Source organism: Trematomus bernacchii, unplaced genomic scaffold (assembly GCF_902827165.1).
Source record: "Trematomus bernacchii unplaced genomic scaffold, fTreBer1.1, whole genome shotgun sequence".
Classification (NCBI taxonomy): Eukaryota; Metazoa; Chordata; class Actinopteri; order Perciformes; family Nototheniidae; genus Trematomus; species Trematomus bernacchii.
In genome coordinates, this window is record NW_022987598.1 from 36,126 (window position 1) to 50,181 (window position 14,056).

At 38.8% G+C, this 14,056-nt stretch overlaps 1 protein-coding gene across 2 annotated transcripts in view; it reads left to right on the forward strand.

Annotated features, from left to right (window-relative positions):
* The window catches only part of trdn (triadin), a 38,837-nt gene that overhangs the window by 8,653 nt on the left and 16,128 nt on the right, over positions 1-14,056 (forward strand). For both annotated transcript variants that reach the window (XM_034130634.1, XM_034130633.1), the window contains 12 exons: positions 1,288-1,413; positions 2,002-2,028; positions 5,397-5,423; positions 5,643-8,066; positions 8,724-8,858; positions 10,425-10,634; positions 11,044-11,106; positions 11,962-12,000; positions 12,280-12,321; positions 12,423-12,491; positions 12,923-12,964; positions 13,282-13,344. In XM_034130634.1, coding sequence (XP_033986525.1) covers positions 1,288-1,413; positions 2,002-2,028; positions 5,397-5,423; positions 5,643-8,066; positions 8,724-8,858; positions 10,425-10,634; positions 11,044-11,106; positions 11,962-12,000; positions 12,280-12,321; positions 12,423-12,491; positions 12,923-12,964; positions 13,282-13,344 — 3,267 coding nt within the window. The remainder of the gene's footprint in view (positions 1-1,287; positions 1,414-2,001; positions 2,029-5,396; positions 5,424-5,642; positions 8,067-8,723; positions 8,859-10,424; positions 10,635-11,043; positions 11,107-11,961; positions 12,001-12,279; positions 12,322-12,422; positions 12,492-12,922; positions 12,965-13,281; positions 13,345-14,056) is intronic.

Below are 14,056 nucleotides of genomic sequence, written 5' to 3' on the forward strand. Positions count from 1 at the left end.
GAAATCTCAACCTCATCTGAAATCTCTGTTGTTAAAATGCATTATTTACTTGTTTTTTTGTATATGTTATTTTGCCTGTTGCTTTTTCTGTAAATCTTGTTGCTTTGAGGGCTCAAAAATATGCAAAATTATAATTGTTTTAGTCAAGTTTAGGTTCCTTAATGAACAAGACTTGAATAAAGAGATAACATGCATTAAATAATGTCTAAATAAGGAGAACCATATTTAGTTTTTCTTACTTTTTCACCAATTTGTACACCGATTCAGATCTGCCCTGATTCAAAATAAACAGCGGTCCTCTTTCATCAATCGGTCTTGCAAATTAAAATGTATGTATTCAATTATATGAAAGGTATTTTTAAGCACTTAACCCTTAGATGCATAAGTGGGTATTTTTTGACCCGGTGAGGTGGTTTTCTTAGAGTATCTTTGTAATTAAAAATTGTTATCATTTCATATTCCAGCTATTCCTCAAAAAACATGTTTTGGATATCATGCCATTCAAATTTTAAATTTACATTTTATACATTACCCCAAGCTTCCACAAGTGGGTCAATGACCCGCATGCATTTTCTGTGGAATTTCGTTTTTTTTTCCAAATGTAAAAAAAAAGTCTAAAATTATAAATAGTGAAAATAATAAAAAGAAAATATATATATATATTTCTAGTGTGAACCAAAATATAATACTAAATATTATACAAGTCATTTTTCTTAACCAAAAGGACAAAAATGGCATAAAAACACATATTATTCTAATACGGGTCCTTTTTGACCCACTCTTATGGAAGAGTGTAGGGTCCAGTCACTCGTGCATCTAAGGGTTAAGGAGACTATCTGTTAAAATGAAGAAACATTCCTGCTTTCTAGTAATGTGTTTAAAGCTTAGTGTGATGAGAAAACATCCACATTTTAATACGTAAAAAAGCAGATTACAACATGAGGAATAACTTGATGAAAGAGGGCCAATGTGATCTTTCTTCAAATGCTTTTTGCACAGCAGTATGTGATGTAGAAGGCTGTTTGCTGAGGTTAAACTGGAAGGTGGGTGCTCCATATTATTCATAAATACCTGAATCCACATTTTGGCATTAGACCCCCCACAGTTTAACCCATCGCTCTAGATTTAATGTTTCTGACATGTCCTTAAAGCAGAGGGATGTGTGTCTTGGGAAAATGTGTGAGCAAGAGTTCAGAAAGTCACTGGAATTGGATGTTTAACGGAGAAACAGCCGTGAAATCCCCTCTAATCAAACCTTGATGAATGATTGTATCCGTGCTCCACCAGGAGGCCTCAGCAAGATCGGCGCAGACCCCATAAAGGCGGTGAACGACGCCATGGACGAGTCGACAAATATAATCAGCATGATCTTCAGCTTTGCAGCCAACCTGGTCGCTCCTGAGGAAGAAGAAGGTACTCACTACAAAAACTCAAAAATCTTGCCAAGTATCTTTGTCTAATATCTAGTCAGAATGTGTCTCTACACCTGATATAAGACATAATAACTTCAGGAGTAACACTGCAGTGAGGTATCGGGTCTTGTTTTTAGACAATGCATCATCTTGTTGAGTCAAATAATCTTATTTTGAGTTGTATCTCAGATGAAACACATGTTTTTTTACATATGTATTGGAAAATCACCAACTAACATCAGAACACAGAACACCTTTGAGCATTTGCGGCTTATATTGTAACACAACATTTCCTGATTCTGGTCAAATATAGTTCAAAATGAGTTCTTCCAGCTAATTACAAGATGTGATTTATCTAAATATCTCTTCTTATTTCAAGAAATCTTACCAGGCTAATGTTCACTTATTCTTTTGGCAGATTTTTGTACTTATTTCAAGTGAAAACAGCTTGTTTTCATTATTGTTTAACTTGTTTTTGGAGCAGCATATTTTCCAGTGCAGTCATTGAAAACAAGAGAAAGCAAACAGTTAAGCTGCAAAAACATAAACATTAAAGTGCTTTTACTAATTTCCCTCTCTTCTTTTCTAGGAAATCTATATGCAGTGAGAAAAAAAGGTTTGTATTGATGCCATTTTTGATGCATTTCCGGTTGCAATCGTTGTTCTGCTGCAAGTTTGCTAGCTGCTGTGCTACATGTACTGTTCTTTATATTATACTCTTAGAGAATGCATAATCATAGACAAACATCCATGAACTGTACAGTACATGTACTGCAATGTGTGCTCGCTTGACTTCATTAGGCAAATATAATCTATTAAACTGAAAGCTATGATGATACAGAATGATGCGTTCAGAGGAGTTTTCCACCTTCATAGACATAGAAATACACAAATGTGTTGCATGGGGATTGCTATGATCTCATTTATGTATGAATAATCTCAAAGATTCAAGGTGGGTGGAGGAGGAGGAGGCAGTGGAGGTGAAGAATAAGAAAGCAAAAGGTATTTGATGATTATTTATTGTAATGAACATGTGGATTAACTCTAAATGGATGTAATCAGTCGTGTCCCTCACCTTTGTATCAGTAAGGTTAATCACTAGCAATAATCAAAGGTATGTGTTGCTTATTAATAACTTCTCTCATAAGAAGCTTTGCTGTTTCTCACTCTTATAGCTGCTTCCACTGAGCTACTAAACTCCTACTGAAACTATGATGTGTTTAATGTGAATTAACATCCAAAGAGTAACACACTTGATCAAGTTTAACGGCCCGTCCACACGGCGGCGTGCGTTCCAGCTTCTCATTCACTTTGAATGGGGTGACGTCACGCTTTGCCGAACTGCATTGTGGTTCTGTCGCGGCGCTTTGCCTCCATTGCTCGCTTGGAAAGTTGAGAAAAGTTCAACTTTTCAAGCGTTGACGGAAGCGTCAGCCAATCAAATCATATGCCAGTACAAGCGCTAGCCAATCAAACCGCGTGCTTGTGTGTCTGGGGCGGGAGATTCATGTGATTGGTTGTTGGTCGAGCTGCAGACACGCCCGCCGGCAAGCTTCAACGCACGCTGCCGTGTGGACGCTGCGTAACCCGTAGTTTTGTTACGTTATGTCGCTGATTAGTGCGAATGCTGTGCCACAGCATTCCACTATAGTTCTTCAAATCTTTATTCTTCCCCTTATTTCACCAATACTTTGGCTCTCCATAACTTCAGCTTATTTTCAGCTACAGAAACCATTCAAATATTAAACTATTCAGCCTTTTCAGGAATCGATGGGAAACCTTCAACTTTTTAAAAATATTTTATACTTTTTGAAATATTCAGCTTTTTAAACTCTTTTTTTTAACATGGAAGTCAATGGGAGATGCCTTCAAATCCTCTTTTCCTACACCTTGCGCCAAATGCTACTCTTTCCACATACTTTCAGCTAGACACTTCATTCCAACTTTCAAATGATCACAACACCTTCAGCTATTCAATTCTTATTCAGATTTTTGATATCTTTTACACTTTTTGAGATATTTAACTTAGTTTGGAGCTTGGTAGAGAGGCCTTTTTCAGATTTTAACATTAGTGTGGATGGAGCAGCTCGTTAAGTCTAGAGTGCTTTGATCTCAAAACAGAGTGCAGGAGTGCTTCAAATTCTCCCCAAAAAATGTTTTAAACTTGCCATAATTCCCAAACCCTACACTCCTCAGACATATTTTTTAATGAAAAACGTAGGAAAACCTCTCCTAGGTTGGAAAATAAAAAAGAATTAAGAAGAAATATTAAACAAAATGCCTCTTGAGGGCATGAAGAGACAAAAAGTCCATCTAGCTCCCAATTGATTCCCATGTTAAATCTTTCCGGAACTTTCTTCAGAACAGAGAGAAGTACACTTTAGACAAACTGCTCCCATCTCCACATTTTACACACAAAACCAAAAAAAACAACATATATCAGTTCATTGGGGTTCCCTGATGCTCACGGTCTGGTAATTTTTTGATAGGAGCCATAGTTTTTGAACAGGTGGCAAAATTGGCAGATATAATCCTCAATGTATTCTTAATGGGAGTCAGTGCTGCAGTTGGTAAATCGCCATAAATCGTCACCATGGTAACCTTTCATCTCTGGGTTTACACACACAGGTGTTTGTAAACATTCATTCACTACTACTTACATTTAATATCTTTATTTAACTCCTTCAGCCTAATTTCAGCTACAGAAACCATTCAATTATCAAACTATTCACTCTTTTCAGCACATGATGCGGAAACTTTCAACTTGTTCAAAATATGTTATACTTTTTAAAACATTCAGCTTTTTAAAGTCTTTTTTTAACATGGAAGTCATTGCAATGCATTTGAGCTGTAACCATTCACACACACACACACACACACACACACACACACACACACACACACACACACACACACACACACACACACACACACACACACACACACACACACACATGCACACACACACACACACTCTCTCTCTCTCTCTCTCTCTCTCTCTCTCACACAGACACACACCGATGATGATGAATGATCAAGAGAAGAGAGAGAGGGCGATCAAGAGGAGAGAGAGAGGGCGATCAAGAGGAGAGAAAGAGGGCGATCAAGAGGAGAGAGAGAGGGCGATCAAGAGAAGAGAGAGAGGGCGATCAAGAGGAGAGAGAGGGCGATCAAGAGAAGAGAGAGAGGGCGATCAAGAGAAGAGAGAGAGGGTGATAGAAGAGTGAGAGGGCGATCAAGAGAAGAGAGAGAGGGCAGGCGATAGAAGATTGAGAGGGTGATCAAGAGAAGAGAGAGGGCGATCAAGAGAAGAGAGAGAGTAATGTAACCTCCTAATGTAATGTATAACTCCTATGAAAATGTGCAAAAAGTGCTCAAACTTCACATGTGTGCTAACAGTCCAGCCGTGAAGACATCTACGGGATTTCTTCAAATGCCGTTGCCATGGCAACACAATGCTCACCATGAAACACGGTTTTCTCATAACTTCAGTGAAAATGCTCGAAATGGCCCAAAACTTCACAGGTTTGGTAATGATGCAGCCATCAACACATCTAAGCGTATTATGGGGTGTCATCAAATGCCGTTGCCATGGCGACAGATAATTCACCATCAAGTTAGTTCAAAAGTTTGCAGTTCAAATATTCTGCTGCTTTCCCAAGCCTTTTTACTTTCTTTTCTCATCTTAATACAAATTCATTCACTACTACTTACATCTGATATTTAACTCCTTCAGCCTATTTCAGGACATCAAGGCTATACATGTTGTTGTTTATACCTTTTTTTAAACCTTTTCTTTTAAATATTAAGCTTTTTCTGCATTTTTGTAGCTAAAAGCAGCTACCATTCAGCTAATAACATATTCAGCTTTTTCTGCATTTTCAGCTAAATTCAGCCACAAATGTTCACAGTTTACAGCATTCGCACGCATTTTCTGCAGGAAATGCATTTTCTAGTTTTGATTTATCCTTCTGTGTGTTTTAGGAGAGTTTCTACCGTCCCGAAGTAAAGGTGAGACCCTCGAGTTTGGGATTGATGTTTTACCGATAAAGTAACTTTAGAATGTTTTATTGTTGATACATCGGATGCTAATTGTCCTTTTCAAATCTCATGAACTCAGTTATTACAGCACTGGAGGTACAGTCTTTTTGACGGAGCTTCAGTTTCATTGAGGATTATTTATGATTTAAAACATGGATTTGTAGATGAACGATATGTTGCTGTTTTCAGTCATAGGGATGCAAGTGATAGAGGTGGTGGAAGATGAAGATGAAGATCTGCAACAGGAAGAGGAAGAGGAAGGAGTGGAGGAGGAAGTGGAGGCTGCTGCTGCTGCTGCGGAGGAGGAGGAGGAAGAGGCGGGAGAGGAAGAACTAGAGGAGGAAGAGGATGATGAGGATGAGGACGATGACGAGTACTATGAGGATGATGAGGAAGAGTACGATGAGGAGTATGAAAAATATTATGAGGATGAGGCGGAGGAGGACGAGGAGGAGGACGAGGAGGACGAGGAGGAAGAGGAGGAAGAGGAGGAGGAGGACGAGGAGGAAGGAGCAGAAGCTGAGGATGAAGAAGAGGAAGAGGAGGAAGCAGCAGCAGCGGTTGAGGAGGAGGAAGACGAGGATGAAGAAACAGAAGCGGCAGAAGCTGTGGACGAAGAGGAGGAGGAAGAAGAGGAGGAAGAGGAGGAAGAGGAGGAAGAGGAGGAAGAGGAAGCAGTTGAAGCAGCTGCTGCTGATGATGATGATGATGTAGAGAAGGCAGCAGAGGAGGAAGAGGAGGTGGAGGTTGCTGCTGAGGTGGAGCAGGATGAAGATGAAGACGAGGAAGAAGAGTCAGAACCTGAAGCAGCTGCAGCTGAGATTGATGATGATGATGGTGATGATGATGATGATGAAGAAGAGAAGGCAGATGATGATGATGATGATGAAGAGGAGAAGGCAGATGCTGCTGAAGATGATGAAGAAGAAGACTCTGAAGCTGCAGCTGCTGATGCTGCTGACGATGATGATGATGATGACGATGAAGAAGAGTCAGAACCTGAAGCAGCTGCAGCTGAGATTGATGATGATGATGATGATGAAGACGTGAAGGACGAGGCAGCAGGAGAAGAGGCTGGCAAGGAAGATGATGATGAAGAGGAGAAGGCTGATGCTGCTGATGATGATGAAGATGAAGTAGAGTCAGAACCTGAAGCAGCTGCAGCTGAGATTGATGATGATGATGACGTGAAGGAGGAGGCAGATGCTGATGATGATGATGATGATGAAGAAGAAGACTCTGAACCTGAAGCAGCTGCAGCTGAGATTGATGATGATGATGACGTGAAGGAGGAGGCAGATGCTGCTGATGATGATGATGAAGAAGAAGACTCTGAACCTGCAGCTGCTGTTGCTGACGATGATGATGACGATGATGATGATGACGATGAAGATGATGAAGTTTCTCCTGAACCCATCTCCACGTCAGAGGATGAAGAGTCGGCGGTGACTCCTGACTCTGAGTCTGATGCTCCTGTTGCCGTCGACGACAGTGATGAAGATGTCGCCCTTCTTGATGAACATGAAGACAAACACGAAGAGGACAGCGACGAAGACGTTGCTCTGACTGATGAAGATAACGATGAAGACGAGTCAGATGACGATGCATTCACTGACTCCTCAGACGACAGTGAATCGGCCCTTCTCTCCAGTGACGAAGAGGATGATGAAGATGACAGATTAGCGGAGGGTGTTGTGACAACCGACAGCGACGACATCTTTTTAGAAGACAGCGATGAAGACCTGGAGCTTCCTCCTATTCCTGCTGCCAGTGAGGATGATGAAAATGATGAAGACCTGGAGCTTGATCTTCCTCCTATTCCTGCTGCCAGTGAGGATGATGAAGATGATGAAGACCTGGAGCTTGATCTTCCTCCTATTCCTGCTGCCAGTGAGGATGATGAAGATGATGAAGATGATGATGATCTAAAACTCCCTGAAGAGGAAGAGCTTCCTCCTTTACCTGCGCTCGAGGATGATGATGATGATGAAGAAGATGTCAAACTTGTTGAAGACACCAATGATGATGTCAAAGCTGAAGAGGATGATGAAGATGAAGATGAAGACCAATCAGACGAGGACTTCTCCGTCGCCTCCTCCGATCACTTTGCAGATGATGAAGACGATGATGAAGACGTTGATCTCAAGGACGAAGATCTCGACTTTGACCTTGCCAAAGAATTCCAAATTGACCTTGACGATGACACACCTGATGATGTCATTGATGAAGACGTCCCTGACGAAGAGGAAGAAGGGCCTCCTCTGGAGAGCACAGACAGCGGAGTGTTAGGCGATGAAGATGATGATGACGAGTTCGCTCTTTCGACAGATGAAGAGACCATCCTCAGTGAAGACATCTCCTTTGAGACCACCGACGATGAAGATGATGATGAAGATGATGATGATGATGAAGTTATCGACTCGTTTGAGTTCTCCTTGGATCAGGAAGGAGGAGTACCATTTGTTGACGCTGAAAAAGACGACGATGGTGATGAAGATGATGATGAAGATGAAGTCACATCAGAGTCTTTAGCTAGTGAAGATGACGAAGACGATGATGATTATGATGATGATGATGAAGATGATGAAGATGATGTTAACATCTTGCTAGCAGGTATAGTGCAGAATTATGAATGACTTTAATTAACTATTAAATATTACAGCACTCCACTGCAAGAGGAAATGCTTTCTGTCAACAAAAAATAAGTACATTTTACTTAAAGGTCACCTATCATGCTATTTTTAGGCAATAGCATAGGTCTCAGATATATACAAATATATAAAAAACATGTCTATGAAGTGTTTTGCTCAAAATACCAAACAGATCATCCATTCCAGCCATGTCTCATATCCCTCTGTTTCACTTCCTGTTTTAAAAGTGCTGATTTGGGTATAAAGCTTAAAATCCCTGACACACCGGGGACACATATTTATGTATAAAAGACATCACAAAGTGCATTTTGCATGATAGGTCCCCTTTAAGTTAAATTCAATTAAAATAATTCATAATATATAACAAGAAAAATATCTATACTATAAAATAGGTAGTGTCCCTTTAATAAATCTAATTTTTATATAAAATAATAGAGGATATTGCTGTTGTGCATTTACATATTTCTATTGCTTTTTCTCATAACATCCATCCATCCAACAGTCCTGTTATATGCCAACATGTTGTCAGTATATGACAATACATATAAAAGTTCATATTTGAACACTGTCTGTGTACTTATACTACACTGTGTACTTATACTACACTGTGTACTTGCAGCTTCCTCTGCAGCGGTGCTTACCGTCCAGAAGGAGGCAGTGAAGACTGAGGCAGACGAAGTAGAGGAAGAGGAAGATGACATCACATCAGCTTCAGAGGAAGACGACTCAGAGGAGGATGAGGCAGAAAACATTGGTGAGACACACACACACACACACACACACACACGCACGCACGCACGCACGCACGCACACACACACACACACACACACACACACACACACACACACACACACACACACACACACACACACACACACACACGCACACACACACACACACACACACCTGCTGAGATTTACACACACAATTAAAACTAATTAAAACATTGGTGAGACACACACACACACACACACACACACACACACACACACACACACACACACACACACACACACACACACACACACACACACACACACACACACACACACACACACACACCTTCTGAGATTTACACACATCATTAAAACTAATTAAAACATTGTAAAAATGTCCCTATTTCTCTAAAAATGTAATTTTAATTCTACAGTAATTATTTTGAAAGGGCGTGAAATCAATAGTCTTACTTTTCCCACCATCTTTCTCTGAACAGCCATACAGTACGTGTCACATATTTGCATGATATTTGTTAAAAGCTGGACGGTGTAAACTTACATTTGACTCAAACCCCATTCATGTGTGGTGCTGCAAAGAAATCATGGAAAAACGTATAATTTATAAGCTTATTAAATCTAATGTTTTTAGGTTTCATGCTTCTTACGTACTTCCTTACAGTCCAATGCATCTAACAGGACTAAAAAAAACACAATCCTTAAATTGACATGAATAAAATATAATAAAATCCAACATAATTTGAATTTATTTTTGAATTTTAAAGCTACATTAGGTGCTTTTTATCCGCCAAACTCATATTTATCGTCTCTACTAAACACAAAGATATGAAAAAGATAAAAAAATCCATACACTGATCTCTATCAAGCCAATTGTAATATGCTAGGTACCTAGTTTTGGGTCACAAAGATCCATCAGATTTTGTTTTGTTGCACTTTAGCCTTAAAGGGGACCTATCATGCAAAATGCACTTTTGTACGTCTTTTATACATGAATATGTGTCCCCGGTGTTCCAGGGAACTCACCAAGTGTCAGAAAACACAACCCTCTCTATTTTCCTCCATACCCAAATCTCTAAAAAAGGGGCTGCAACGGATCTGATAAAAACTGATCCAGATTTGAACACTGTCCTGACGTCAGGACAGTGGCGCTACGGCTATTGGGCCAACTCCACCAATCAGGAGGAGACAGCCACGGCCATTGCCGTTCGAAAGCGCTGGAGACGCTGTAGTACATATGCCAGGCCTGTAGGTGGTGCTGTTCTCACAGAATCAGCCCTTGCAAAAACAGAGCTAAAAAATGGCATGGCTAAAATGCATGATCTGTTTGGTATTTTGAAAAAATAAAATAAAATATGCCTTATATAGGTATGGTCCTACACTATATTATTCAAATATAGCATGATAGGTCCACTTTCATTTATATTTTCCTATTATATTTCTCAATCAAGCCAAACCTGAATCTGATCAACAAAACAACCACAAACTATTCCTTACAGTTTTTAGGTAGAAATACTTTGACTCCTGTCAGTTAATACATCTATAACTCTGAGTGTCAGCTCACACAATAAAATCTGTTTCTCCTCAGTCCTCTCTCAGCCTGCTGCTCTTGAGGAAGATGATGATGATGAGGGAGGGGAAGATGAAGAGCCGACACCTGAACTGAAGAAATCTGTGGACGAGCCTGAAGATAAAAAGGAGGAAGAGTACGATGAAGACGACGATGAGGAGGAGAAGGCGTCGGTGGAAGTGATCAAACCCGTCTCTGAAGCTGAGGAGGAAGAGACTGAAGCAGCAGGTCAGAGGATGAAAGATAACTTATTCTACTCTGAAATGCTTTTTATTTCCACCATTATTTCCCCCTTTGTCATATATATCTGTTTATCATTTGTAACTTATTTTAAACTAATGTTTTGACTGAGGAAATAACGTTTTATGGACCATTTAGTAGTAAGGGTTAGATTAGTTTTACGCTATTTGTTAGAGGCTTTTTTTAGCTTGTTTATTTATAATACATGAACTCTCTCTAGATATGTCAGTTAGACTTGAAATACTTCCTCTCAAGTCATTCAGATAGTTTATTAGGGTGTTTGATTGCACATATCTCCATTACATCTCATACTTGTATCTATAACCGTTTATGAATACAATTAATAGGATACTCAGAGCTTTTATATCACATTTACCGGCTTTCTTTGTGTTTTCAGAGTGTCCCTGTATGCACTCTGGAAAGGCCAAAGAGCCTGACACCAAGACTGTGGAGAAAAAAGGTTTGAGATACTTTTGCATGTTAAATGATTGTCTTTACATGAAAAAAAATGCATTTAAAATACACAAAGTATGGAAACTGTAGACCAGGGCTATTCAATTAGCTTGGAATGGGGCCGGTTGATGAAAATGATCCAAAGCAAGGGGCCGGGAAAAAAGATGGCTTGAAATATGAGCAATCATATTAAGAGCTTCAGATACAGTAAATACTACAACAGCATAGTGGAGTGCATATATTGTGTTTAATTCAATCAAACAACATAGCCCCAAGGCCTTTATAGATCTAAATGGCAAGTTCAGAACTCAGTAGACCTACATGTGAAGCTAATTTAACCATCAACATAATTTAATTTGATTTCATTTAGGTGAAATGATCTAATTATTCACGCAGAGATGCAATCAATGACAGGAGTTGTCACTACAGTAGCTAGTAGGTGGGTTCGAAACCCGAGCCCGCCGAAGTTTTCAGGCAATTTCTTCCCCTCTATCTCTCAATGTAACACCCTCTCTAGAATAAAGGCACTCTGGCCGAAAAGAAATTCTTTAAAAAAAAATGAAAGTCGATTACTTTTTAACATTATACTCAAAGGGCCAGTAAATATCACCCCGGGGCCAGATTTGGACCACCAATTGAATAGCCCTGCTGTAGACCCTTAATATTATTTGTTTGGGTTCTTGCACTAAAATTCTGTTTCCTACCGATAAAACAATACTACATTTATAGTCAATATAAGTTTTTGACTTACTGCAGTACCAGGATGTAAGGTATTTTTGCTTTGGTATACAGTACGCACTTCTATAATTATTGATTTTTTATGATAAGTGATTATTTTGTAATGTCTCATTTCTTTTCTCAGATCCCCCAAAGAGAGTTTCATCTGTGAGAAGCAAAAAAGGTATGGAGAAATGTGAATGTTAGACTCTTTCTTTGCCTTAAACCACACAACAACCTTATAAAGGTTAGGAGTGCAAATAGAAATCAAGCAACAAAAACTAAACATTGGTTGGAGGCTGGATTTCGAGTCAATGCTAAATTTGAGGGGGAATTCAGCATCAAAGCCTTTAAAATGTGATACTACATATTTTTGTATGGCTATAACAAAGCTCTAAAGGAGAATAGCCAAATAAAACGTATTTTTTTTATTGTTTGTTAATGTTTTACTTCTTATTTTAAGAGCGTGAAGCTTTGAAGACCGGTGAAAAGCCAATAAGAAAAGGTAACACTCACCCTGTAACACACCATCTTTAAGTTAATTTGTAGAATCCTTGGTATTATTGTGATGTTATTAATTAAAATATGAGCATGTGTTGTATCCAGGTTTACCCAGAATGGCGTTCTTTGAGCCCAAAGCCAGACGCGCCGCGAAACTCCCTGCTCTTCTCAGAGGTAATCTCATTTACCAGAGAATCTTACATGTTAATCACTGAACTGTAGAGTATGGTAAGTGTAGCTTGTGACACGGTGACTAAGCTAGGCTAGCAGTTTCCCCCTGTTTTCAGTCTTTATGCTAAGCTATGCTAAGCTATGCTAAGCTATGCTAAGCTATGCGAAGCTAAGCTAACCAGATGTTAGCAGTGGCTTCGTACAGAGTAGTTTTCCGCCATAAAAAGAAGTATCACTTTTAACAAACCTTTTTGAATTAAGCTTAAAATGTAAGAAAATTGCCAATAGAGAAAAAACTAAAAAGTCAACATTATAAAATAAATATCTGCTTCAATTTCTTGATTTGCGTGTCTGATATTAATGCATTTTTGTCACTATTTCTGTCACAACCTTTATAAACAGGATGTCTTTTTCTTTAATATTCCAATATAAAGCCAAGAAAGCAGCAAAGATTGCCGCCAAGACTCCCAAAAAAGGTAAGATGAAGAATTTTCTGCAACAATAATAAATTCAGACCAGCCAGATGAAAATATTTACAGGGAAATACTTATTATTATTATTATAATATGAACCATTTAAAGACTACTGTTGTCAAGTACGATTCAAATATATTCAAGTGTTGATGGATTATCTTTTAGAGATTTGATTTTCATGTACAAAGTAAAGACAACGCAAACACATTGTCTTCGTATGTCAAGTGTTGTCGTTTTTATTGCCCATCATATAAAAACATCTGTAAAGACCTTAAACCCCTAATTCAGATGACACAGAGTTATTTTAGTTTTTTCAACAGAGACAGAAGCAGAAGAAGAGCCAGAGACCAAAAAACAGGAAGAAGTCACAGAATCTGGAGAAGGTGACACTATGATATCCATTATGAATTGTAAAGTTTTTCCTATAAACATGTGAAAAAACTTGGATAAATACTCAAGAAAAAGAACCCAATGATCAGAGGTTGGAAGTAGTGGAGTACAAATACTTCGTTACTGTACTTAAGTACATGTTTCTGGTATCAGTACTTTACTCCACTACTTGTTTTTCTCACGACTTTTTACTTTCTACTTCTTACATGTTGAACACAAATACCTGTACTTTCTACTTTTTACATGTTGAACCCAAATACCTGTACTTTCTACTTCTTACATTTTGAACCCAAATACCTGTACTTTCTACTTCTTACATGTTGAACCCAAATACCTGTACTTTCTACTTCTTACATTTTGAACACAAATACCTGTACTTTCTACTTCTTACATGTTGAACCCAAATACCTGTACTTTCTACTTCTTACATTTTGAACACAAATACCTGTACTTTCTACTTCTTACATGTTGAACACAAATACCTGTACTTTCTACTTCTTACATGTTGAACACAAATACCTGTACTTTCTACTTCTTACATGTTGAACCCAAATACCTGTACTTTCTACTTCTTACATTTTCCAAACAGGCTGGTTCCTTTAGTTTGAATGTGTGTTTGGTGGCGTGATCATTATTATTTAGAGTCATTGCGTGCCTATTGATTTGAACACGATCCGTGTATCCATCATTTCCTGGTCTTCTCTA